Source organism: Aspergillus brasiliensis, assembly GCF_001889945.1.
Source record: "Aspergillus brasiliensis CBS 101740 unplaced genomic scaffold ASPBRscaffold_22, whole genome shotgun sequence".
NCBI lineage: Eukaryota > Fungi > Ascomycota > Eurotiomycetes > Eurotiales > Aspergillaceae > Aspergillus > Aspergillus brasiliensis.
Genome location: NW_027137463.1, coordinates 61440 through 86441, shown reverse-complemented (window position 1 = coordinate 86441; position 25002 = coordinate 61440). Strand labels below are relative to the sequence as shown.

Sequence of the window (25002 nt, the reverse complement as noted above, 5' to 3'; positions counted from 1 at the left end):
TCTGCAATGGGTGGTCTATTTGAACTCAACAGACCATCATGAGTCATCCTGAAGATCTGACGTCCTTCGCAGAGCTGTTGCGTTGACTGGATTGGTTGCTGGGGACCTCGGGTTCATCCGACGGGTCACTTCGGCGGGCCAGTCCGGGGTTGCTGTCTGGGCATCAGCAAGACATGGTAAATCATGCTGTGAACAAAGACAGACAAGACTCTAGGGATCTAAGTGTCTAAGGCAATATATCTGCAATGTATGGCTCGTAGTCTTATGGATGGCAGTGAACACAGAGAGCGCCCATCCTGTAGCAGAATGCCGAATCGCTCCTGAAAGTAGCCTACTTCTGTGTAGTATGATGCCGCTGGATTTTGCGAACATGATGAGACACTGCCCGAACAGTAGCTCCAATATAGTAATAGTAGTAGCAGTGAATAGTACACTTGGTGGTTATATTACAAGAGTCACCGTAGTGGCTAACACTGCGTGACGGCTTTCCCGCAATACCCGCTAATTCCGCGGAATCTCTTCCATTGGTGGAAGGAGCTAATACTCTCATGAAGTTTCTGATGGTGACATTCATATCTATTGTAGAAGGAAGAATTTTCCGTGCAACTAATCATATATATTGCGAAACAGCTCAATGAATTCCGTTGGCGGACAAGTTCATCAGTGCTCTCCGCGGCCATCACTATGAGTAACCCGCAGGATAGTGAATCGAGCAGCCAAATCTCCCAAACATTTAAGGTATACGAACTCTTGCCACGATGTTCTTATACCTACTGCAGAAAGCATAGCTGACTGTTGATCCAATAAGGCTGATGTAGAAAAGAACCCTGGACAACTTCTGTCCATAGGACAGGGCAAAGCCTTTCCTCCTGCTCTGCCGAATCGAGAAGACTATGTCGTTGATTTCGATGGCCCCGACGATCCTGAACATCCCTTCAATTGGCCTCTTTCCACCAAGTACGCTCTTCCTCCATTTACCGAACCCTCTCTTACCTCTTCCTTCTAGACTACCCATATCGACGATAGCCTGCTTTGCCACATTCATCCCATCATTCGCCAGTGGAGTCTTCGCCCCCGGCTCTGAAGCAGCAGCCAAAGCTTTCAACGTCGGATCTGAAGTTGGGATCCTCGGAACAACTCTCTTCGTGCTAGGATTCGCATCCGGTCCTGTTATTTGGGCACCTGCTTCCGAGCTGTTTGGTAGACGATGGCCATTGACACTGGGGCTGCTCGGAGGTGCCGTGTTCACCATCGCATCCGCCGTCGCGAAAGACATCCAGACGCTGATTATCTGTCGCTTCTTCGCGGGGATGTTCGGGGCCAGTCCACTCGCGGTGGTTCCTGCTGTGCTGTCGGACATTTGGAACAATTCGCACCGCGGAGCTGCCATTTCGGTATATGCACTCTTCGTGTTCGTGGGTCCGCTAAGCGCCCCTTTCATTGGGGGCTTCATCGCTTCTAGCTCCCTCGGATGGCGTTGGACTTTGTATATTACGGCTTTCGTGGGCTTTGCTTGGAGTGCTCTCTGCGTGTTCTTCTTGAGGGAGACTTATGCGTCTTGTCTTCTCCTGTCGAAAGCGCGCGCTCTGCGGCGGCAAACTGCTAATTGGGGCATTCATGCTAAGCAGGAAGAGGTCGAGGTGGACATACAGCAGCTGGCTCAGAAATATTTCACCCGTCCACTGCGCATGCTGCTCACTGAGCCGATCGTTCTGGTCATCTCCCTCTATATGTCCTTCATCTATGGGATTGTGTATGCGCTGCTTGAAGCATACCCATATGTTTTCAATTCTGTGTATAGGATGGGCCCTGGGGTGGATGGCCTTCCATTCATTGGCATCATTATCGGGCAGCTGGCTGCTTGTGGATTCATCCTCTCGAAGCAGTCCGCCTATGTGAAGAAACTGGCGGCCAACAACAACGTCCCCATACCAGAATGGCGCTTGGAAACTGTGGTAATAGGGGCTCCGGTGTTTACGGTCGGCATCTTCTGGTAAGCCATGTCGGAGGTTCATCTACTCGACTCGTTGCTGAAGTTTGTCGCAGGTTCAGCTGGACTGGCTTTACCGCCAGCATTCATTGGATGGCTCCAACTGCGGCAGGTGTGCTGATCGGATTCGGCATTCTCTGCATATTCCTCCCATGCTTCAACTATTTAGTCGATTCTTTCCTCCCCGTGTAGGTGTTCCTGGTTCGAGATGACAGTGAAGGTGAAACTGACCCGGTGTAGGGCTGCCTCAACGGTGGCTGCCAACATCATCCTCCGATCCAGCGTTGCGGCAGGGTTTCCACTCTTTTCGAAGCAGATGTTCGCGAACCTCGGGGTGCAGTGGGCGGGAACACTCTTGGGGTGTCTGTCGGCGATTATGATTCCCATTCCATTTCTATTCCGAGTATATGGACCCAGGTTGAGAGGGGAAGGCAAGCAGAGCAGCTGAGTCCTGCAGCGGGTAGGATGGAAGAGCCGAGACGAATACCCACGTATAGTCAGATGTCTAATGTTGTATGATTTTCTTTTTGCTAGACATCATAGAGAAGAGTGTATAGATTTTCTTAAGTTATTAGCCAATACAATATCCTTCTATTTGTATGAGATCACTTGCTACAGGCTGTCGCGTGTTGCTTCCATTGCCGTCGGGAGGCAGGCGGATAACCAGCCGAATGCCGCCCGACCGACGGCCCTTGGCTCGCCTTGACTTGCCACCATCTGTTCATTCCTCGTCAGGATCAATACACCTCTTCATAATGAGCGATACAACCGGCTCAAAGCGCAAGAGGGCTCGCCTCGCCTGTGAACCTTGTCGGGAGCGCAAAAGGAAATGTAATGGCGAATCTCCCTGCTCGACCTGCACCAGCTGGGGCTATCAGTGTCACTATGAGGCCCCGCGACGCGTCCGAGGCAAACCGGCCATCCGCGACCAGAATGAATCCATCCTCGAATCGAGTCCCAGATCAGTGGGCCACTTCACCGAGACCCTTGAGGCCAATTCGGGTGCAGCCTTTGTCAGAAAGATTGGCCTCAAGGTTGACCCAGCCAACGCGCCCAAATTGAACCTCTTTGGCTGGAATGTCGGCAGACGCAAGTCCCCCGCCGGACTCGCCCCGGTCGCGGCCTTTCCCATCGTCGAGATCCTCTCGTTGATGCAGATGAAAACTCTCGCAAATGTCTTCTTTACCAAGGTCGATCCGTGCTATGGATTCATTGACTCGAGTGACTTCTTCCGTCGCATGGACAGCCGCTGGCAGCCCACCGCGGTGGCGAGTACGTATGACGGCATCTTGGCTGGAGTCGCCGCTCTCGGATGCCTCTTCTCAGGGACCAACATCAACATCACCGAATCCCACCTGGTCGAATTGGCGCGCTCGATTTCTGAAACTCATATCGGCAGTGTCCGTCCTTCACTACATCTGGTCACAATATGGACCCTGCGCGTGATTTATCTGCGCATGACTGCCCCTCCGTATCCGTCCTGGGTGGCCAGCTCGACCTTGATGCATTTGATCGAGGCCTCCAAACTCCACCAATTATCGGCAGATGATGACCGGGATATCGATACCCGACGAAGGCTCATTGGAGTCGCGCAACATCTGAATCTCTGGATCTCCTATGATCTGGGCCTTTCCCGAGTCCCGCTGGCCAGTGACACGCTGGGGCTGCCGGCATCGCGACCGGGCGATTTCACCACAGAGCTCCTGGGACTTCTACCTGTAACCGCCAGCCTGGGACCGGAGAACCAGCGTCCAGATCAGGAAATCGAAGAGTTGTTATATCAGACCCTGAGCCGCAGTCACACCAAACCACCCTCCCTTCTGTGCCAATGCAATCTCGTCCTCTGTCTTCTTCGACGTCTTCGGTTAACCAACCTGACGGCATCGCCCACCACCATGACCAAAGTCCTCGACTTACTCCGAGCAAGTCTATGCGCCGCACGCGAAATGGTGGCCGACTGCTCTCCATGGCACCACGTCGCCAATGTGCCGTTTCAGATGATTAGTATCATTCTCGAGATGGACACCAGCCCAGCACTTGAGCTGCTGCCGGAAGCTATGCAGACGTTGCGAGTGGTGGCCTCGACCTACGACACGGAGACGATGAGGGAAGCGTACAACACCGCGTGTCTCCTGATCCTTCTCTATGAACGGCGTAGACGCGCGGATACTCGGTTACTGAGCACGGTGCTGCAAGAATATCAGCAGTCACCTGCTGCAGAGTCATCGCTGCAACAAATGCCGACTTCCGATGAAGTATCCTGGCTGGAGGGGCTGGTGGCTGATGTGCCAACGTTGCAGGGACTGGACTTTAGTCAGTTTTTGCAGCCGGACATACTTTAATGTCTCTTCTGCTTCAATCTGCTTGAGGGAATAGTCTGGTTGATTGGCTACCCGGAGTTCATCCCCACCAATCAAACCTGCCTGTGTAATTGATACAAGCTGGCGTAAACTGGTAATATTGACTCTTTATTACCACCATATCTACTCGCTCCTGACACACTGGGCTTCAGATCAGAAGTAAGACATTGTGGGATACGCAATACCATCTAGTCATGTGACTGTGGATGACAGGTGCCCCGGAGATAACTGCAGATGCAGCTGCAAGTTGATGACCAGGATACTCGCTTGCACTGATGACTGCGGGGTACTAACTTCCCCACTGTGGTCCAGGCCGGAAACTCAATGCAGAGCTACTACTGATTCATCATTAAGAATCGTTAACTAGTTAGTTAAGTTACTGAGTGCTGACACCTGAACTCAGGGTCCGGAGATAAAGGTGGATCTGCTGTCAGCAGCCCCGCAGCACCGGGCTGGCATGTAGTTACTATATACATATGAGGATAGTTACTCATAAAAGCCTAGCAAGAACAATCACAACTTTCACGAAACATTTTATATCCCCCGTTCAATATATCAATACCCTTCCACCACCTCCACCTAATACAACCATTACAAGCAATCTCATCAAACCAACACCCACCACCTACCCAAAGACAAAGAAACAACATGCCCTCCCACATAATCCCCTCAGGCCACAACCCCACCACCAGCGCCAGCAAACCCACCGCCACCTTCACCGGCGACGTCTACCTCGACCCCATCCACTTCGGCAACGACGCCTCCATCGCCAACGTGACCTTCACGCCCTGCGCGCGCACCTACTGGCACACCCACGAGCACGGACAGATGATCAAGGTGGTGGCGGGCAATGGATGGATCTGCGATAAGGGCGGAGTACCGCAACGGTTGAAGACGGGCGATGTGGTGTGGGCGTCGGCGGGGACGACGCATTGGCATGGGGCGGATGAAGGGAGTGTGATGACGCATTTTGTCGTCGGGTTGGGGAAGACGGTGTGGCATGAGGCGGTTAGTGAGGAGGAGTATAGGGGAAGAGCAGAGTAGGTTATATGCTATGGGGAGATGGTTGGGGTGATGATTATGAGTATGAGGGGCGTTGTTGTGAATGGGGTTGATTAGCTGGTTAGGAGCTATAGAGCGGATGGAATACTGCTTGTTATGAGGATCAAAACTGTCCTCTTCAACCGAGATAGGCTATACCTATCATGATATTGATTTCGTCTTACGGTAAATATTTCCGCACTGCGGCCCAACTTCCCTTCCGCAACAGCCGCAATACGCGCTCGGCAATCAACGGACCGATACCCCACCATCATACATACTCATCATCATCATCATCATCATCATTCATTTATTCCCTCTTCATCGACTTCATCATCTATCCATCTATATCAAAGACAAACCACACATACAGACAGAATGACTCGACTTCAACATCTCGCATCCACCCTCTCTCGCATCTACCCATGGACATCCCACCCCTTGATCGTGAGCGCTCCCATGCGCGTCATGTCCGGCCCGGCCTTAGCCGTGGCAGTATCCCGCGCCGGAGGGCTGGGCTTCCTCAACAATAGCATCCAGAACGTAGCCGCCGATCTAGAGCAAGCGTCATCCTTAATAAAGGAGAGTCAGCACATATCCTCCTCATCATCCACCACCACCACCTTCAAACCAGACATCTCACACCTCCCCATCGGCGTGGGCTTCCTCCTCTGGGCCGACGACCTCGACACCGCCATAACCACCATCCAGAAATACAAACCCTGCGCCGTCTGGCTCTACGCTCCACCCGCTGACCAACCCAACCTCCTCGACACCTGGTCACGAGGAATCCGCACCGCTTCACCAGGGACCCAGATCTGGATCCAGATCGGAACTTTATCCGAAGCCAGACGTCTGCTGACCTCTTCAGAGAAGCCCGACGTGATTGTCGTGCAAGGCGCCGAAGCAGGCGGGCACGGGCGGGCTAAGGATGGAATGGGTCTGATTTCACTCTTTCCGGAAGTGGCTGATGCGATGGCGGGGAGTGATATCCCGCTGTTCGCGGCGGGTGGGATCGCGGATGGACGTGGGGCGGCGGCGGCGCTGTGTCTTGGTGCGTCCGGGGTGGTGATGGGGACGAGGTTTCTGGCTGCGACGGAGGCGAGGATTGCCCCCGGGTATCAGAAGGAGGTTGTGAGGGCGGAGGATGGGGCGGTGGGGACTACGAGGACATTGTTGTATAATCATTTGAAAGGGGTTTATGGGTGGCCGGCGGAGTATAGTCCGAGGACGGTGATTAATCGGTCGTTTGTGGAGCATCAGGCTGGAGTAGGGTTTGAGGAATTGAAGAGGTTGCATGATGAGGTGGCGAAGGAAGGGGATAAGGGTTGGGGTCCGGAGGGGAGGATGGCGACGTATGCGGGGGCGTCGGTTGGGTTGATTCATGAGGTGAAGGATGCAGAGACGATTGTCAAGGAGGTGAGGGAGCAGGTGTTGGAGAGGTTGGGGCAGTAGGTGGTTTGTGTTGTGCCAGATTATGGGATCAGTCTACTCAGCTAATTGGTAAGGTTAACATTGTTGGTAAGAATGTGTATCTCGATGTGCCACATGGCATCAAACTCAATTATTACCAGTGTGTACCACATGGTTATCACACTATTTACAAGAATTCAGGAGCTTCGGATGAGAAAGAGCTGTGATTATACTACCGATGCTATCTACTATAGAAGACCATCATCACCACCACTCAATCCACAGCTAAGGCAGCACAGCTAAAACTGGCAGTGTCCCTCGGTCTCCTCTCCCTGACCAGACTCCTGATAGAATCCCTGACCAAAGCCCTTGTTAATGCCCCAGTTGGATCCGGATCCCGGCTGAGCAGCCTGGGTAGGAACCTGCACCTGGGTCTGGAAGGTGGACGGACGAACCTCACCAGCACCCACCGTCCAGCTAGGCACCTCAGCAGAGACAACAGCCGAGGTAGCCTGCGCAGCAACAGCAGCGACGCTGCTCTGAACGACAGGGGTCTCCGAAACAGTCTCGCGCTCCACGGACGCGGTAGCCGCGCCAGCAGCAACGTGAGTCACGGCCGCAGAAGCGGAGCTCACGACAGCGATAGAAGCAGAGCTGCTGGCCTTGGCAGTAGTGGAGGAAGCGGTAGTAGAGTTGGAGCTACCGCTACCACCAATACAAGCAAAGCTCATCTTCTTCGTGTACTTGGAGCTATCGGCAGTGTAGACAGTCTCGGAGAGATCCCACTCCATGCTGACGTACGGCCAGCAGATCCGGCCATCCGACATGGTGACCATGTCACCGGAGACATAGACATCAGTGCTCTTGAAGGCATCGCCGACCTTGTTGCCCTCGGAATCGACCTGCTGGAAATAGGTGCCGGCGAATTCTCCGCGGCAGCCCATGGCGATGTAGTCACAGGTAGGGTTGGAGATCTCCTCCCAGGTGATGAGGGCCGAGGTGTTGCCGAAGGTGGCGACGTGGGCGTTGGAGCAGTCGTTCGACCCGGAGGTCACCCAGGTGACCTGGCTATCGCCGTCCTCGGCACCGACGGTCGAGGTAGCCTGCTGGCCGACCTTGGTGTACTTGTCGGTGAACAGGGCGAGGGCGACATTGCGGGGGTTAGTGCGGTTGTTAACGTGGGTGTAGCCGTCACCCATCCAGGTGTTCTCGGTCACGTCGATGGCGCCGCGGGACACCCAGGTGAAGATGTAGCGAGTGCTGTCGGCGAAGCGGGCCAGACCGCTGTAGCTGCCGCCCATGCCGCCCATGGGTTCGCCGGAGGCACCGTTGGTGGTGTTCTCGTTGGAGATCTTGACGCCGTCGTTGGTCATGCCCTGGGTCTTGGTGTTCAGCCAGATGGCGCCCTGGTCCTCGGCGCAGATACTGGCGTAGGGGGGCTCGTCGGCGGCCTCGAAGGCGATACCGGTGTTGTGACTGCAGCCCCAGGAGCTGGAGGCGCCAGAGATGGTCACGAGGGTGCCGTTGTCGGCAACGTATTCGATGCTGTCGCCGTAGTGGCCGGACGCGTCGCCGGAGTAGTCGGTCACGACGAAGTAGGCGCCGTAGAGGCCGGCGGACTCGGAGTAGACCAGATCGCCGTTCAAGTCGGGGGAGGCGGAGAGACCGTCGGAGGAGTGGACGTCGGGACCACCCAGCCAGGTCTTCCAGGTTTGCTTGCCGTTGGTGTAGCGATGCAGGACGGGGACGGGGGTGTCGCTGGGAGGCGCGTTGGTGGTGCCAGAGGGCATGGCCTCGTTGGTCAAGAGGGCGAAGCCGTCATTGTGGGCGACAAGACCACCGGCTGGGGTAGTTAGTTGGGTGCTGCAATTGATAGATAGTGGTATAATGGCATACCTTCTTGTCCACCGCTGATAGTGACGGTGGTTCCCGTGGCCTCAAAGGTAGTCGGGTCCACCTCAGTAACATGGACGTCAGACCCGCTGGCGTCCAGGTAGGCGAGATAGGCGGTCTTGCCATCGGGGGAGACGGCAAAGGGAGTCCGACGATGGTGGGGATAGCTGGTCCAGTAGGCCGCCTCGATGGGGTTGAAGGAGTTGTCGAGTGCCAGCACATCGACGTGGGTTTCGAGGTTGGATTCAGTGAGGGCAGCAGAGGCGCCCAGCGCCGCAGAGAGCAAAGAAAGAGCGAAAGAGCCACGCATGACGGGCGATAGTTGGTAATGCTGTCTGTGTTGCTGCTGTTGGAGAGGTCGGGGGTGATCGCCGGGATATATAGGGCTGGTGAGACCGGCTAGGATGCGACAGGAGAGCCATTGTGGGAATTAAGGGTGTGGCCTAAGCCTTTCCGTGCCATAGTTCATGATGAATGCGAGACCTGATGGGGCAATTCCCCTGGATAATGGAGCTGGGGTTTCATCTTGATCGATGCTAGGGTCTCGATTCCTCACCGCCCGGTGGTGTGCCAAAACGGATTGATGGCTCCACTGTGAGGCTATATCAGAACTCAATATTCCCACGCTACTACATTGACCTGACTCGCAACAATGGTCATAGATAGGGGCGCCGTAAGACAGCAGCAGTCTTTAATATATGGTGAAACGTCCAGAAGACGCACCATAGGATAACACGGACAAATGTCGAATTGCCGGCGGCGCCTATGGGGAGGGGATGCTTGGCAGCGGATACGTGAAACAGGACGGCGCGGTTACCCCGAAGAGTCTCCGGGAGCTTCTCTTTATAATTGGAGTCACTTGGAGTATAATCTCATATAAGGTCTCGGATATCCCGGCATTTGGCGGTAGGCTTGGGACCTAATTTCGTCGCAGGAGCTACGCATCCAGCCATCGTATCCGTATTAATCGATCTATCAGCATGTGCAGGAACATGACAGGCATCCGAGACATGCACAGGATGGAAACTAATTAGCTGCCACTGAATGAATTATTGACATGCTCATGGCAGGCTGAACCTTTGGTCAAGCTGATCGCGTTGTTCAGCTCCACAGTTCACTGGCCGGCGATCGGCCGCACGATCGTCCAGTAGGGCTGCTTCGATCTTCCTCTATGACCTTCACCTAATAGACCAGAGGCTCGCAATGAGCTGAAAGCCCCAAATGTAGAGGTTCATGGCTTAGGGAGTCGTTTCACGAATGTGGGTAGCCACAGAATGATGCCTGCATAGCGTGACACAGATGCCCATGGGGTCATCGCGCATGGCTGGATTGCAATAATAGGGGAAATTAGAGCATGCTCACAAAGGCTTTCTTTAGGGCACCCGCAACACACCCGCAACATCCGTTCCTGCGATAGATCCCCTCCTCAATTCGACATTGCTAGTCTTGATATCTATTAGATCAATGTGCGCTCCACTGGGAGGCGCCGCAAATAAAGGCGTGATAATTATTGTTCCTTATTAACCAGGCTACTTGGGTTCTCTAGTCCCTGAGCCCCCTATTAGGCACTTGGACCAATGGTATTCGCGAGGGCGACTGGGGATGACTTTCCGAGATTTTGTCGGGTTTCTGATATAAGTCCCCCTATGCATAGGCTCGTAAACACCAAAAGGGTAGACAGACTATAGTCTATTCAACAGCTGATTACCTGCCAGCACATTGAATCAATCTGCCTGCCTGGGAAGAGGGTCAAGAGGGAAGTATCACACCACTTTACAATATTGATGAAGATTCAGTCTGAGGCGGTGAGTTACATTGCTGAGCTTAGTAGCAATCTAAGATTTGACCACTGGGATTCGTTAGCGAGTGGTGGTGTGCATGCACACTACTATGTTCCATTGCCTTTGCATTGCTCTTTTTCCAATACCAGCCAACAATATCATAATGGTACCTGATGTGATATCAAGTGGATACACGGAAATATACGAGAGGGTAATAGGGGCAATTAGCTTAGCGGTGTTGGTGAATCGTTGAGATTTCTTGCTATCCATTCAGAGCTCCAATGAAAGAAATTTATTACTCCGAAGTGCGTTTCTGTGATAGCTGATATTAGATGCCATCTAAAGTTGATGATCGCTGCCAAGCCAATGAAGAAAGCTACTCTTGAAAAGCAATCAATGGATTCGCGTAAACTTTCATGATTCAATACATGATATCGTCGACTTTTAGGCGTGAGAAAAGGCTATATATAGTAGTAGCATACACGATGCTCCGAATCATTAACCCAAGTCGATATCACACTTCCTATCCCTAAAATGTCTCCCAGATTTAACTTGGTTTCGCTTCTTGTGTGGTTCCAATGCTCATGTTTGTTAATTACAAGCTCAGTGGCGCAAAGCTGTTCTATCAACGAAAGGGGGTATGGCGTATAGCTTATAGATGTTGGCCTTACAACGGATCCTGTATAGTATGGACCGTCATCCTACTTCACTGAGTAAGTCACCATAAGTGTGCTGTCGCAATTATGGTGATAGTGACAGGTCAAAGAGGCGACATGAAGCGAGTTCTGGATTGCCAAATCACGAATGACAAGCCCTTATGATACATGTACTGGAGCGGCAGAACCATATGCGATGAACAATGGACGGTGGCAAATCGTCGCTACTATTCACCATGGACTGCTTTGTGGACTATTTGGGTAGCATTTAGACGTTGTAGCCGACCTAGCCTAGAATGGGGATTTCATTGATGAATGTCCTATTCAGTCTGGTGCGACAATCCGTCATTATTCCCCTCACCCCGGTTACTTGCCAAAACAGCATCCAGACGATAAGTATAAGTCTGTCATTACTATCTATCGTTATTATCAGCATCGTGGAATAGCTAACTTGAGACGATTTTGCTAGCAAACTTTGTAAAAAAGAGGAATTGTTGGTGAGACCTTTCATGTTGGTTATACGCATAAATGTGCATGTCACAAAATGAAGTCCTATGCATTTATTGTGTCTTTACCCCGTCTGTGAGTCAGACATTGTATAACGACCTACTTTAGATGTCTAGAATGCAGTGAGCTGAGGTAAAAAGCTAGAATAGCTGTTCATACCTCTGTATGATCCCGTTTCTCAAGCAGCCGACAAAGCAACAGTCCAGAAGTAGCCAGTAGGCGGACTAACAGTCGTCAACCATCTTGAGCCAATGACTTGAGTACAATTGCTGGGCGTTTTAAGCGACATAAAATGACCTTCAACAGGTATCTCGAGTAGTAATTGACTCTTACAATGTAAGGGATTTCCTCAGAAGATCCTAGTGAGGTATAAGAGCTATAGTAGCTTGCGTTCTGTGGAAACCATCAAAAAAAAAAGTCGCATGTTGTCAGTTATAGCTACTTAACCGGATATACTCATCACTGATCAATAATCGAGAATAACTTCATATGGATCATGTGGAGTGGCACTGGCGATTACCCGTTGCTCCTACTGCCGTTGCTTGTGTGATCTAATAATATAGGATACTGCCTTTCATAGGTTCTTCTATTCTTATTATTTATCCCTTAGTATGTCTCTTTCTATCTTCCCTTCATTTTTGTTTTTGGTTTTGCTTTGGGTGCATCTCTGCGTGACAAAACATCCAACCAATGAAAGGTGCAAGCAATGGCTATGTTCAACGATATACTGAACCCAAAGCTCTAGAAGGTGCCATATATGAATCCCTAGACCTGGTACGGCTAATGAGTATATGTCCCGTGCTTATGCAAATAAAACCCTGCACATTGACTGGTTAGTCAGTTACATCAGAAACACATGACATAATCATTTAACTAGCGCCGATGTTGCAATATATCTAAGCGGAAATATCGTATATACCGTCTACGAGCCGGACCCCAGATACGCGCGATATATCGTCCCCTATCCTTTGTCTAGTGCTTAAAAATACTAACTCAGTCAGATGATCTTATCCAAGGTTAATCCCAACAGTTACTCATTAACGTAAGACCCGATTGGGTAACTAATCGGAAGTCAATCGAGCAACTTACTGTGCAAAGTCCGTTCCAGACCATCGCGAATCCCCTGTGCCAACTGCCAACTACCAACTTGCCAAGCAACAATCCCAACCGTTTCTCCGCACGACGGGCTAAACTTAGAACCACGTAAAAAGTCTAATATAAGACAAAAGCGGGGTTACCAACAGACCCTGCGGAAGGAATCAAGTAACTAGTTAACAAACAAACAGCTCGGCTTTATTTTTCCCTCGGGAAAGAAAAGCAAAGTAAGCCTCACATCACATGTGAAAGCTTTTCTGCTACTAAGCAATCAGGCCACTGGGGTACCTGTGACCACCTGACCTGCACCTGCTTAGTGCTTAGTGCTGACCCAGATAAGGTATCATAGGCGGCCTGAGCGACGCTAATGTGTCCTAATATGTATTCCGACATACAGAGTCTAGGTCGGACCGGGTCGGAAATTGCCAAGTTAATTTAAGCTGTGGTTGCATTGGGTCTGATCACAAGTTACTCTCTAGTCTCTACAGAGTAGTGATAACTCCAAGGTACGAAGTAGAGATTGTTATCATACAGCATCTTCATTGAACGTAATCATAAGACATCACAGTCTACCCCAATCTATAACAGAACATAATATAAAGCAAGTATGGATTAGCAATGGCCCACTCCACCCACCAAATCCCCCGCAAGCACATCCACCCCCGCGGTATCCGCATCCTCGATCCCAAACGCCAAGAACATCACATCATCCAAGTACCCATGATACTTCTGCCCGGCGCTCTTCCATCCGATCGACGTCACATACATCATTTCCGTCTGGTTATTGTTGTTGCCGTCCTCCCCCTCCATCATCCCCCGACCGTGAATCCACACCGGCAGTTCGGAAATCCCATAGATCTCAAACGGCGCTCTCTGCCAAAACAGCATCACGTACGGCTCGTAACTACTGTGGAACGCCACGAAGCGCTTATGCTGGAAGATGGTCAAAATGACCGTGTTCGAGTCATCCGGGTGGCAGGCCGGGTCGGCTCGCTCACACAACGTCACCGCTAAGGAGTTGGTCGCTTGGTGGATGGATTCATGGTCTGGGTCTTGCATTTGGGGCAGGTATTTTTGTAGACAGGCTGCGTCGGTATTCGCTGCTGCTGGGGCGAGGTCGGCTCCGACGGATCCGTCTGGAGTCAGGGCCGCGAAGGCTCTTGTAGGGGCTACGTCGTAGTGAACGTAGGCGTGACCGGCTCTATCCCAGAAGAGGAACCAGTTCTTCTCGACGGCGAAGTACGGGGCAATTGCTGGCCGCTGGAGCTCTGTAGCGCGACGGAAGCCATAGTCGGTGATGGTGTCGGAGGCAGGCCAGTCGACCAGCAGACGGAAGTCGAGGATCCATTGACCGAAGCAGGTCACGGCGGAGTTGGAGCCGTAGATGGTGTACGGGGCGTCCGGGCCGTAGAAGACGCGGGCATCGTGAGGACCGATGCTGAGGGCGAAGAAGGCGAGGGTGCCGGTGCAGAGGGCGTTGTTGCCTTCGGTGGCAGCGATGGGGAGGATGAAGGGATGGTCGATGCAGCGGAGCGTGCGACCTTGGTCTTGGAAGACGGCGTCACAGACGAGTTCGGCGAACCAGGCGCTGTCTTTGTCGCGGCGGCCCCCGGGTTCGTGGAGCTGGGCGGTGATAATCCACGTGTTGGGCTTGGAAGGGTGCGGGATGATGCTGGGGTTGATGCCGCGGCGGGAGCGGAAGTCGATGCGGAAGTATCGGCCGTCTGGGGTCGAGTGGGAGGTTATCTCATGGTGGGAGTTGGCGACGAGTTGGCTGACGGTGCTGTCGGGGAGGGTTTTGCGGTCAGTAGCAGCGGCGGCATCGAGGCCGATACTCAGATCCGGATGGGTGTCGACGTGGATGGCTCGATAGAGATAGTAAAAGGTGCTGAGGGTGAGAATGACTAGAGCCACTAGAGGCGCAAAGCGCAGTACTCGAGCGACCATGATGAAGGGCAGGGGAGTTGGTGGAGGGACCGACCACTGCGGCCGCCGTTAATGTCTGCATCGGAGACAGCGATATCGCGCGATTAATTAGGGTTGCATCCGAGGACCGCCTTCTGCTGCGTGCTCGTGCTCAACAGTGGGAATTGCAAGAGAAAGTGAGAGAGAAAGACGGCATCGCCCGCCTGTAAGTGGCGTGCCGATCCGGACATATTGCTCTTTTCACACTTGGGATGCAGCATGTGATAAGACAACCACCACACGGTCAGCCAGGATGCACTAATGGCAGCCGTCAGGAAGCCACTGGGATCGGGTTGGAACTATTGCTTTTTAGTGGCAACGCGGACTGTGTCTAACCGTGTCTAAGTGTGTCTAATGGTGTTTTCTCATCCCGAAGCGGCAACCCCGCCGGCAGCTCCCTGTCGCTTGGGCCGCTCAGGGACCAACGAATCCACTGGACAATTCCGCAAAGAGCAGGACAGATGCGAAGGCAGACTAGACTAGTCGACGGAGTCAGACTAAGGTGAGCTAAGAGCTTACACTGGGAGAAAAAAAAAAAAGTCTAACTACTTCGTGCGCCATACAGAAGAAAAACATAAGTGAGACATTTTCATTTCGGAGATACCTGGCCAACTGCATCAATGACGCGTCGTGGCCTGTCGATACAGCCACTGAGCCAATCGTACACTCGGCTCATCAATCAACTGGGTGACGATCTCCGCCAACCACAGGGTCACTGGCAGCAGAATCAAATGCGTCGCCAGGAAACTGACCTCCAACCCCAGAGGCCCCGTGCGGGGGAGCGGGAAGCGATCGATCCACGCGGGACAATTCGAGGCATGCGAATCGCGCACCCAACCCACCGCCGCATACAGCCGATCCCCGAGCACCCACAACACCGGTCCATGCACCAGGTAGAAGGCGAAGGAGATCCGCCCCAGATACTGGTTGAAGCGGAGCTCGAAAAATCTCTTCAGCCAGCCGATCCGCCCAATCGCCGTCACCAGGAAGGTGGACGCCCAAAACAGATAGAACCACTTGTAGTCAAACACCGCCTGGGGCTTCAGGAAGGACAGATAGTACCAGCCGGGGGAGTCCCGCAGCGCCTGCAGGTCCCAGGTGCGAGAGGGCACGCCGCCCAGGTAGATGCTGACGGCAAACAGAAAGTAGATGATCCCCTCCTGGAACGGTCCCAGCATCAGGAACACGTCCGGCAGGTTGTCGCGTGCGGCTAGCAGATCCAGATCACAGAGCAGCATGCCCGAGATGAACAGCGCCCCGAACCAGCCATCGGCAATGTAGAGAAAGTAGAAGATCAGTCCGACCTCCCCCGCCAGTCGCATGTTCCGGCGCAGGCGGGAAAACGCCAGGAGCGCCGTGTACACGATGATGGATCCGCGGAATTCGACGGGAATGGACCACGAGTGGAAATTGTACGTGAACCAGGGCTCACCACCCCCGCGGAAAATGAAGCTGAAATTCTTAAACTCGATATACCAGTTCCACACCTCTTCCCCGTAGGTGCCCTTTAATTCCGGCGTGGCGCGGATGTGGAAGAGATGCAGGAAGGTGAGATAGATGAACGTGGTGGCGATCACGGGCAGGTGCAGACGCAGCCAGCGCCGGAACAGCGCAGAGGCCAGATTGTCGCTCAGGTGAAGATATTCGCCCGTCTGGATCAGCGCCAGCGGTTTGGCGGACAGCACGTAGCCCGACAGCACAAAAAAGACACTGACCGCAAAGTGGCCCCCGGAGAAGAAAGTGCGAATGCCGGGGAAGGCGACCAGATAATGTTGCTTCTCATATCCATACGCATTTTCGAAGATGCGCTCCGCGCCCATGCCATCGTGTGCCCATAATTCGTGATGTCCCCAGTACACCAGAAAGGCGGCAAACCCGCGCAGTCCGTCCAGATACGCCGTTCGCCGGGCTTTTCCCGACGAGGCAGTGCTGCTCCCACCCCACGACAGGAAGGACGGCAGGAGCACACTGAGCCAGCGGACTTTGCTCTTCAAATCCACCGAGAGAGGTAGAATGGGTTTTTCACGGTCTGGCGAGAGCGTACGGACGGGCATGGTGGGAGACAAAAGTCGAGCAAAACGCGTCGTCAAGACGGAGTCTCGCGGGCTGACGATGAGGGGTGATATTTGAATAAAGAGAAAAATACTGATGACACTGACACTCAGAATGCCCACAAACATTCGACTTGGGTGTCCGATCGACACACTGCAGAGCCGTAGTCAGCTCAATGTGTCTAGGACGCTTGGCGAAGAAGCACATGCATCGGACTCATTTCCCATCCGGACCAAGCTCACAGCCCAAGACCCGAGGTAGATAGTCTCTCGCTCTCCAGCAACCCCGGGCTCTGGCAAATGCGATCGACAAGCCTACAATATGCCTCGACCCAATCGCTCGACAGGCACACCGGGTCGGGCTCCTCTCAGCCGGGGCCCTCGCGAAGCTAAGAACATTAGCGGCACGCAGGTGGGTGGAGCCCGTAATATAGCTTCGAAGGGTGCAAATGCCCTGAATTGGCCCTGGTCAGGTCCGAATGGCGCTGATTTCTGGCCGCGCGTTGCGGGGAGAGCTGATCTAGTCAGACCGGCTCGCGCTGGCTCATAAAACATTCTGGCCCTCAGCAGCGTGTGTGTGTTTTCTCTTCGCTCGTCCGTCGGTAAACCCCTCGTCTCTTTTCCCCCCTCCCTCCTGGGTTCAGTTGGGTTAGTTTCATCACAATGCAGTTGAAGACTCCCATACCGGCCATGCCTGCTATGCCTGCTATGCCCGCTCTGTCGGGTGTCTGTCTCCCCCGACAGGTTCGCCGGGTGGTGCCGCTGTTTCTGGCGGTCTTTTGTCTCGTGTTCTATCTCTCGTTGACGGGCACCTTTGCGGAGTTTCACGGGGGCCTCGCACGCCAGAGCAAGTGCCGGCTCTTCCCTCGCAAGATCTGGCAGTCCTGGAAGGTCAACCCCTTCGAGTTCGAAGAGCGAGACCTGAACGTGGCCCGGAGCTGGACCTCCACGAATCCCGGCTACCGCTACGAGGTGCTGACCGATCAGAACGACCTACACTATGTCGAGACCAACTTTGGGCCCGACGGCCTCAATCGTCCCGACATCGTCGAGACCTACCGCTCCCTGACCGCGCAGATCATCAAGGCCGATCTGCTGCGCTACCTCGTGATGTACGTGGACGGGGGCGTGTACGCCGACATTGACGTCGAAGCCCTGCGGCCGCTCGAACGCTTCATCCCCGAACGCTTCAACGAAGCCGACATGGACCTGGTGATTGGGGTCGAAATCGACGAACCCGACTTCAATGACCATGCCATCCTGGGTCCCAAGTCCCAATCCTTCTGTCAATGGACCTTTATCAGCAAGCCCCGCCAGCCCGTCATGATGCGGCTGGTCAACCGCATCCTCGAGTGGCTGCACGATCACTCCGTCAAGCAGGGCAAGCCCATCTCCGATCTCGAGCTGGACTTCGACGACATCATCAGTGGCACCGGGCCATCTGCTTTCACCGAAGCGGTCCTGGCCGAGATGAGCGCCCGCACCGGCCAGGAAGTGACCTGGAAAACATTCCACGATATCCCCGAGTCCAAGCTGGTGGGGGGGATCCTCGTGCTCACTGTGGAGGCCTTTGCGGCCGGCCAGGGTCACTCGGACTCGGGAAACCACAATGCGCGATCGGCGCTGGTCAAGCACCACTACCACGCGTCCGGGTGGCCCAACCGACACCCGCGATTCAAGCACCCTCTCTACGGCGAGGTGGAACAATGCAATTGGAATAAGCAATGTGTGGCGGAGTGGGATGCCAACACGGCAGCGTTCGCGGCCCTGTCGCCGGAAGAACAGGAGCAGCAGATCGCCATGAAGCAGGCTGCGGATGCTGCCGAGGCTGAGATGTCGGTCGAGGATTTAGCGGGGGGTGATGGAGATCTTGGACTCGCCATTGAGTAAAAGAAGGAAAGCATGGGGGAATGAGAATAATTACTAGATGACTATCGATCTGGAGTACCGGTTGTTCGGGGGGTCGGAAGGGTATTTTGATGTTTCATTGACTTATGGCGTATGATGTATAATGGTTTTAGATTTGATGGTATACATGAGGTCCAAAAAGACCGAGCTTGTCTGTTAACTATATGGAATAAAATTCATGCTCGTGATGTTGACTGATGATGGATAACCAGTGCTATTCACTAATCGTCCGGTTATTTTTAGCACCCTGCAGGCATCCCTCGTGCTGATACTCACAACCGTGACAGAATTGCGACGAGTTAGTTACACGGTAGGCTGTCTGTTCCACCGCTCCGGAGTACAAACTCCGACGCCCTGTGATATTAGTTACTATCAGTGGCATTTGTGGGTTTGGCTGTGACAATACTTATCTGGAGTGGACATACCAGTTGCACGACGTAGTCAGACGCAATGGCTTATCCTGGGTTGCAATAAGCAATGGTCTCTCCGATTACGCAGCTTCCTGAAGTTTCTGACTGCGTGCAGGATCTGCTGGTGTCGGAAAAAGAAACCATGCCTGCTGCCAAGACTGAAGATAGAGTGTGATGGAGCGACGGCATTCCCGATATTGCTTGGTTAGTCATGGCAGTAACTAGTTAGGTAACTAACTGCATAGTATTTAGTAAATTCTACATCCATCGCGCTAAAGCCACGCAATAGTGGAGGACAAGAGGTAACAATCACTATTCAAACCATCGGTGAATGGCAGATAAGAAAGATCCCATGCGGCGCTAGAATGTCGCCATCGCCGAGTGCCCAATCACACCAAATGAAAGTTGATGCGGTATCGCCAGCATAAAATGATCGCCAATTCCCCCCACCAGCAGCTCAGCTTATCGTGAGTTGTTTGCTTTTTTCCTCCCATCACATCCGCCTCAATTTTGAGTTGCAACCATGGATGATATCCATAATACCTCAAAGAACCCGGATGTTTTCATCGCGCCCGCGCTCGAACCAGGCCCGGCGCTCCCCAAAGTTGGAGATCGCACACCGCGCATTGTCCACGATGAAGAGGCCCAGAATCTACGCAAGGGGTTGCAAGAGCGTCATACCCAGATGATAGCCATCGCGGGTGCCATTGTAAGCAGTCCCCTTTCCCTGAAGGCTACGAATCAAGATGTCATGACCTGAATATTCACTAAATAATCTACCAGGGAACCGGCCTCTTTCTCGGTCTCGGCAGCTCCATCCAAACCGGCGGCCCACTCGGCGCTCTCCTCGGCTACTCACTGATCGGCCTGGTCGTGTGCGCGGTGCAAATCGCCCTCGGGGAAGTATCAGCCCTGATGCCCGTGACGGGATCATTCGTGCGGCACGTCGAGCTGCTCGTCGATCCAGCGCTCGGGTTCGCAATCGGCTGGAACGTCGTGTACGGGTGCTTCATGTCCGTGCCCAGTGAGATCTCCGCGGCCGTGGTCCTAATCCAGTACTGGAATGACACTTTAAACCCCGCTATCTGGGTGACGATCCTGATCGTCATCTCGGCAATCGTCTCGCTCCTCTTCATCCGCGTCTACGGGGAAGTCGAATTCATCTTCGCCATTCTCAAGATCCTCCTCATCATTGGCATCATCCTCATGGGCCTGGTCATCGATCTCGGCGGCGTCCCGGGCACTCCGCGTCTCGGATTCCATTACTGGAAACACCCCGGCCCGTTCGTCGAATACATCGCCTCGGGCTCCTGGGGCCGGTTCCTCGGGTTCTGGGCCGTCACGACCAATGCAGTCTACTCCTTCTCCGGGGTGGAAAGTCTAACCATAGCCGCAGCGGAGATGGCCAATCCGCGACAGAATATCCCGCGCGCGTGTAAACGGGTGTTTATGCGCGTGACGATCTTCTACTTTCTCGCGGTGCTGATCGTGGGGATGATTGTTCCTAGTAATGATCCCCGATTGGGCAGTGAATCTGGTACGGCTGCGCAGAGTCCGTTTGTGATTGCTGCATCAGACGCGGGGATTAAAGCCGTCCCGTCGATTATCAATGCTGTGGTGTTGACGTCGGCGTGGTCGGCGTCGAATCAGAGTATTCTGGCGGGGACGCGCACGTTGTATGGTCTCGCGCTGAAGGGCCATGCGCCGACGGTGTTTCTGCGCACCACGAGGCATGGGGTGCCGTATGCGTGTGCGATCGCGCAGATTGCGGTGTCGGCGTTGGCGTATCTGACCTGTCAGAATGAGGCGTATACGGTGTTTAATTGGTTGTTGGATTTGACGGCTGCTGGGGTACTCGTGTCGTGGGGGACCATTGCGTTGAATCATATAAGGTTGATGAGGGGGTTCAAGGCGCAGGGGCTGGATACGGCGGAGATGCCGTGGCATCATTGGTGGTCTGGTAAGTAAACCAAGTTTATGGTGAGATAGAGGGTATTTGGCTGATGAAAGCAGTGTATACGTCCTGGTTCGCTCTAGTGATGTGCGTGATTGTTTTGCTCACGGGTGGATTCACGGTGTTCACTCGTGGCAATTGGGATGCGTCCAGCTTCGTGTCGTCGTATTTGTGAGTCGGACTCCGTCTGGATGGAGATGTTGTACTAACTGATGTAGGGACATCCCGCTAGTCCTGGCTTTCTATCTGGGCTACAAGTTCTACAGGAAGACGGAATTGGTGTCGACTTATGAGATGCCGCTGGAGCAAGCGCTGCTCGAGTGTCGGAATGACCCGGACAATGTACCCATTCAGCGGAGCAAGTGGGCGAGATGGAATCTTTTGTGGGGGTGATTGCTATGGAAGAAGCAGGTTTTGTAGGTAGGCAGAGTATCCCTCAAAACACAAATGCCAGTAACGCAGCAATAGTCTGATTTCAGTTACTGCGCACAGGAACAGGAGACATAGGGCTCATTATATGACACTCATCTCATAGAAACGCAACGGCAGATTAAAAAACGAGCCCATGTTCTCTAGAACAGCAGCATGCCCCAAGCTTAATCAGCTCACTCGCTGTCAGCTGCAATGTAGGCATACAACGCAGTGGCTTCATCATCACGCTTTCTGTCTAGCTCCGAGTCGCCCGCAATGTATGCATACAACGCAGTGGCTTCATCATCACGCTTTCTGTCCAACTCCGAGTCGGCGGCAATATACGCATATAGCGCAGTAGCCTCGTCATCGCGCTTCTCCTTGTCCAGCTCTGAGTCGGCTACAATGTACGCATATAGCGCAGTGGCCTCATTATCGCGCTTCTCCTTGAGAGCATGGAAGTCCTCTGATCTGACGCGAAGGGTTACTGCTGCTGAAGTATGTTAGCTGCATGTTCATCAAATCTCTGGGGGCAGCATACGCTTCGCTGTCGGGGCAGACATAGCCATGGGACTCAACAACAGTCCATAGGCTGCCGAGAGGAGGAATGAATACTTCATTTTGAGCTGGTAGGTTTCACTGAAGTCTGCTGGAATTTGAGAGTAGGGCGAAAGATGATCTAACGAGCAGAAGGCCAGAAGAAGGGGTTATTTATGTGATTTTTGGGCATCCGGTCTCCTTGCACCTAGCTCCAGTGATCAGGCGGGGTGACAGCTACACAGCCAAGGTGTAGGTCATTCGCATCAGTGTGACTGTGACGGCAGGAAGCATCTGCGCCTGGTTCAAACAGGAAAATCGGTGTTGACGCCATACTGGATGGCATGTGCGGGGCGACAGTTCATAAGCACTAATGTGTACTGGACCGACAATAGATGCATCCTGCAATTGCCAGGGATGTTGCGGATTCAGCTGACCATCATGATTAAAGCGAGAATATTTGAACTTCCTGGCACCAAGAAATGAGTCTATCTTTCTTACCAATCTTCACTCAGGTATCTGACAGACTGAGAAAATGAAGCCGGCTGTATCTCCAGCATACGAACCGCTGGGAACCAAAGACAACGACGACGCGGTTTACAGCGTCTCTGGTGATACTCAAAGTGAGGAAGATGTATCTCTCATAAAGCAGACACCCCAGCGGTCTGAACACTATACTAGACGACATCGACTGTTTCTCTGGCTCAATGTGACTGTTTTCGCCCTGTCATTGTTTCTTTTTGCCATGACTATCAGCATCGTCCGGGGTATCAGCGACCCAAACCATCTCTTACGACAGACCTCCGAGTACTGTGAGTGTGACCCGAGCATCAGCACCCTCAGTCCGCTAACCAGTTGTAGCTCCTGTCTTCGATCGCCTTGAGATACCCCTCATCAGCAAGAAAATGAATGCAACGCTGCTGGAGCCAGATCCCCTCCCCATCTACCGCCAGCCCCCCAGTCCCGAGGTAGACGCAGCCTGGAATCGACTGGCGAACATCAGACCCATCGCCATCAGTCGCGATGACGTGGTCAAACTGGGCCGGGATCCAGACCAAGCAGCCAAATGGCCTGAAAGCTTTGGCTTTGGGTCCGACGCGTACATTGGACGACTCGATGTCTTCCATCAGATCCATTGTCTGGATTGGCTGCGGCGCGAAGCGTACTTTGACCACTACTATGGGAAGAAGTGGCCGCCGGGCACCCCGCCCTCTGACATGCATCGGACGCATATCTCTCACTGCACCTACCTGCTGCTCCAGAACCTGATGTGCAACGCCAATGTCGACATCTACACCCATTACTGGGCGGATGCGCAGCTGAATGCCTTCCCGGACTTTAGTGTGAACCATAAATGTCGTGATTTTGACGCCATCTTGCACTGGCAGGAGGAGAACTCGGTTGATGTGGACGAGTTTGCAGCCATTAGAAAACCTCCCGAGGCAGAGGCGCGGGTGATGTCGCATCGGTTCAAGGAGCTGTTTGGTTGGTATAAGTCGAATCCTGATGATGGCTCCGACAGTGGCGTCATTGGATGATCAGGCTTAGCGTATTTGATTGCTTGAATGGGGTACTATTGCTGAAGATCGGCTGCTTACCTGGGGAAGGATGGGAGCGGGGTTGGGCTGTGGATGGCGTCTGAGTTGTCAAGCCTTAAACTAAGCTTGCTGGATCATCCATCCCTGCAGACGCCACCAAGAAGCTGATAAGACACTATGTAGATATTGATTGGTCAATTACCCCACGGAAATGTAATAGTGATAAGCGCAACCCTGTATACATCCCAGTATCTAGCTGACATCTTGGTATCAATTGGCCCCTCTCCGGGGTACAATGTGCGCCCCCAGAAATGAATTATGCGATGTAACCACACCATGCACGAGGCAACCTGTCCGGCTGAGCCGAGGCACTGCAGCACGGGATGGGGTTTGGTGTGTGGGAGGTTGCACCTTGGTAAGTCTGACATGAGCACCTCGTAGTAAGACGATTTCTCCATCCCTCTTCCCAACACAGGATGTGATCAGGAAGCCAGTATGGTCAACCAAAGACGCTTTCTCTATAGCATACTCGCAACTATCATCTTTCTCCTCTTCTCAACGCTTGGTATCATATTCAGTTCAGCTGGCAGCTTAGCCAGCCTCTCACAGAAGTTTCAAATCCATGTTTGCCCCAGCGAATCCTCTCGCCGTACACATCGAATCACCCGGAAATTCCAATCCTTAACTCCATTACTGGGAGCTCAGTCCGATGCCTCTCCATCTCATGATACAGGTCGCTCATGGGAATCTCTTCTCCTCCCCGAGAATGGCGGGATCCTGAAAGTCCGAACCGACAACCACACCATCACCGACTACGGCATCTCCATGTTCCATCAGCTGCATTGCCTGACAGTCCTCCGAGGGCTCATCTTTCCGGAAACATCTCAACATCACGGTGCCTCAACCTCGCCGTCACATTCGGGTAATCGTCATGAGGATGCAGTGCACTGGGCTCATTGCTTTGATTATATTGCCCAGGTGTGTCGGTGACCTTTGTCATGATGAAGCTCAAGGTTCTGACTATAGAAAGGCCATTATCTGTGCAGCAGATGATACGATTGAGCCACCTCATTCAGCGATCAATGAAGATGGGAACCGAATCCTCGTTATCGATGGCATTGGACATATACACCAGTGCAGGGATCCAGAGCCGTTATGGAGGACTGTTCGAGATAGTGAAATCAATGCTGTTGAGCTTTCCCATGTTAAGGGCACTGTGAAGGATAGCGAGTTTACTCTGAAGGAAGCTGCGTGCCAGGACGCTTGTTCCATGCCGGAGCCATACCGGACTGGATGAGATTAGTCATTAGGGAGATATGATAGAGTATAGTCGGGTATAAAGTAAAACATGCTGTAATAAGATAATTGGGCAGCTGGGACGTTGTAGCTTTTGATATATGAACTTCCGTCTTCTAATTTTCCGAGTAGTAGCCATACTATTGGCGATATGTACTGCGATTGATGTACACCTTTCGGCTTCACCTAAATCGGA

General features: G+C 53.0%; 12 protein-coding genes across 12 annotated transcripts; 8 read left to right on the top strand and 4 right to left on the bottom strand.

Moving 5' to 3' along the window:
- Positions 1–6: 6 nt before the first annotated feature.
- ASPBRDRAFT_59892 (MFS transporter/fungal specific transcription factor domain-containing protein) lies at positions 7–4332 on the top strand (the record flags this gene model as incomplete). Its single annotated transcript, XM_067628133.1, has 6 exons — positions 7–10; positions 849–957; positions 1007–1993; positions 2047–2178; positions 2231–2407; positions 2856–4332. 6 exons carry the CDS (start codon positions 7–9, stop codon positions 4330–4332), a joined length of 2886 nt encoding a protein of 961 aa, XP_067473469.1.
- Positions 4333–4564: 232 nt separating this feature from the next.
- On the top strand, positions 4565–5544 carry ASPBRDRAFT_49118 (cupin domain-containing protein). Its single transcript, XM_067626254.1, has one exon. The coding sequence runs from the start codon at positions 4999–5001 to the stop codon at positions 5392–5394; it is 396 nt and encodes a 131-aa protein (XP_067473468.1). The 5' UTR covers positions 4565–4998; the 3' UTR covers positions 5395–5544.
- Positions 5545–5769: 225 nt separating this feature from the next.
- ASPBRDRAFT_138528 (nitronate monooxygenase) lies at positions 5770–6846 on the top strand (the record flags this gene model as incomplete). Its single annotated transcript, XM_067619001.1, has 1 exon — positions 5770–6846. One exon carries the CDS (start codon positions 5770–5772, stop codon positions 6844–6846), a length of 1077 nt encoding a protein of 358 aa, XP_067473467.1.
- A 257-nt stretch (positions 6847–7103) lies between these two features.
- ASPBRDRAFT_138427 (uncharacterized protein) lies at positions 7104–9007 on the bottom strand (the record flags this gene model as incomplete). Its single annotated transcript, XM_067618996.1, has 2 exons — positions 7104–8647; positions 8701–9007. 2 exons carry the CDS (start codon positions 9005–9007, stop codon positions 7104–7106), a joined length of 1851 nt encoding a protein of 616 aa, XP_067473466.1.
- Positions 9008–13348: 4341 nt separating this feature from the next.
- Positions 13349–14683, bottom strand: ASPBRDRAFT_138424 (uncharacterized protein; the record flags this gene model as incomplete). The annotated part of the gene is made up of 1 exon (XM_067618995.1): positions 13349–14683. The coding sequence occupies one exon, from the start codon at positions 14681–14683 to the stop codon at positions 13349–13351; it is 1335 nt and encodes a 444-aa protein (XP_067473465.1).
- Positions 14684–15318: 635 nt separating this feature from the next.
- Positions 15319–16755, bottom strand: ASPBRDRAFT_59888 (acyltransferase family protein; the record flags this gene model as incomplete). Its single annotated transcript, XM_067628132.1, has 1 exon — positions 15319–16755. The coding sequence occupies one exon, from the start codon at positions 16753–16755 to the stop codon at positions 15319–15321; it is 1437 nt and encodes a 478-aa protein (XP_067473464.1).
- A 223-nt stretch (positions 16756–16978) lies between these two features.
- Positions 16979–17777, top strand: ASPBRDRAFT_428294 (uncharacterized protein). Its single transcript, XM_067624876.1, has 2 exons — positions 16979–17350; positions 17740–17777. Exon 1 carries the CDS (start codon positions 17075–17077, stop codon positions 17300–17302), a length of 228 nt encoding a protein of 75 aa, XP_067473463.1. The 5' UTR covers positions 16979–17074; the 3' UTR covers positions 17303–17350; positions 17740–17777.
- On the top strand, positions 17416–18642 carry ASPBRDRAFT_35246 (uncharacterized protein; the record flags this gene model as incomplete). The annotated part of the gene is made up of 1 exon (XM_067623325.1): positions 17416–18642. The coding sequence occupies one exon, from the start codon at positions 17416–17418 to the stop codon at positions 18640–18642; it is 1227 nt and encodes a 408-aa protein (XP_067473462.1).
- A 951-nt stretch (positions 18643–19593) lies between these two features.
- Positions 19594–21417, top strand: ASPBRDRAFT_59886 (uncharacterized protein; the record flags this gene model as incomplete). The annotated part of the gene is made up of 4 exons (XM_067628131.1): positions 19594–19779; positions 19854–21030; positions 21084–21195; positions 21243–21417. The coding sequence occupies 4 exons, from the start codon at positions 19594–19596 to the stop codon at positions 21415–21417; spliced, it is 1650 nt and encodes a 549-aa protein (XP_067473461.1).
- Positions 21418–21629: 212 nt separating this feature from the next.
- Positions 21630–22055, bottom strand: ASPBRDRAFT_59885 (uncharacterized protein; the record flags this gene model as incomplete). The annotated part of the gene is made up of 2 exons (XM_067628130.1): positions 21630–21925; positions 21977–22055. 2 exons carry the CDS (start codon positions 22053–22055, stop codon positions 21630–21632), a joined length of 375 nt encoding a protein of 124 aa, XP_067473460.1.
- Positions 22056–22507: 452 nt separating this feature from the next.
- On the top strand, positions 22508–23510 carry ASPBRDRAFT_138381 (oxidase ustYa family protein; the record flags this gene model as incomplete). The annotated part of the gene is made up of 2 exons (XM_067618991.1): positions 22508–22790; positions 22828–23510. 2 exons carry the CDS (start codon positions 22508–22510, stop codon positions 23508–23510), a joined length of 966 nt encoding a protein of 321 aa, XP_067473459.1.
- Positions 23511–24005: 495 nt separating this feature from the next.
- ASPBRDRAFT_59883 (uncharacterized protein) lies at positions 24006–24807 on the top strand (the record flags this gene model as incomplete). Its single annotated transcript, XM_067628129.1, has 2 exons — positions 24006–24492; positions 24518–24807. 2 exons carry the CDS (start codon positions 24006–24008, stop codon positions 24805–24807), a joined length of 777 nt encoding a protein of 258 aa, XP_067473458.1.
- Positions 24808–25002: the final 195 nt, after the last annotated feature.

Excerpts from the sequence above, each read along its gene's own strand:
- ASPBRDRAFT_49118 (XM_067626254.1), top strand. The coding sequence starts at position 4,999 with ATGCCCTCCCACATAATCCCCTCAGGCCACAACCCCACCACCAGCGCC.
- ASPBRDRAFT_428294 (XM_067624876.1), top strand. The coding sequence starts at position 17,075 with ATGCCTCGACCCAATCGCTCGACAGGCACACCGGGTCGGGCTCCTCTC.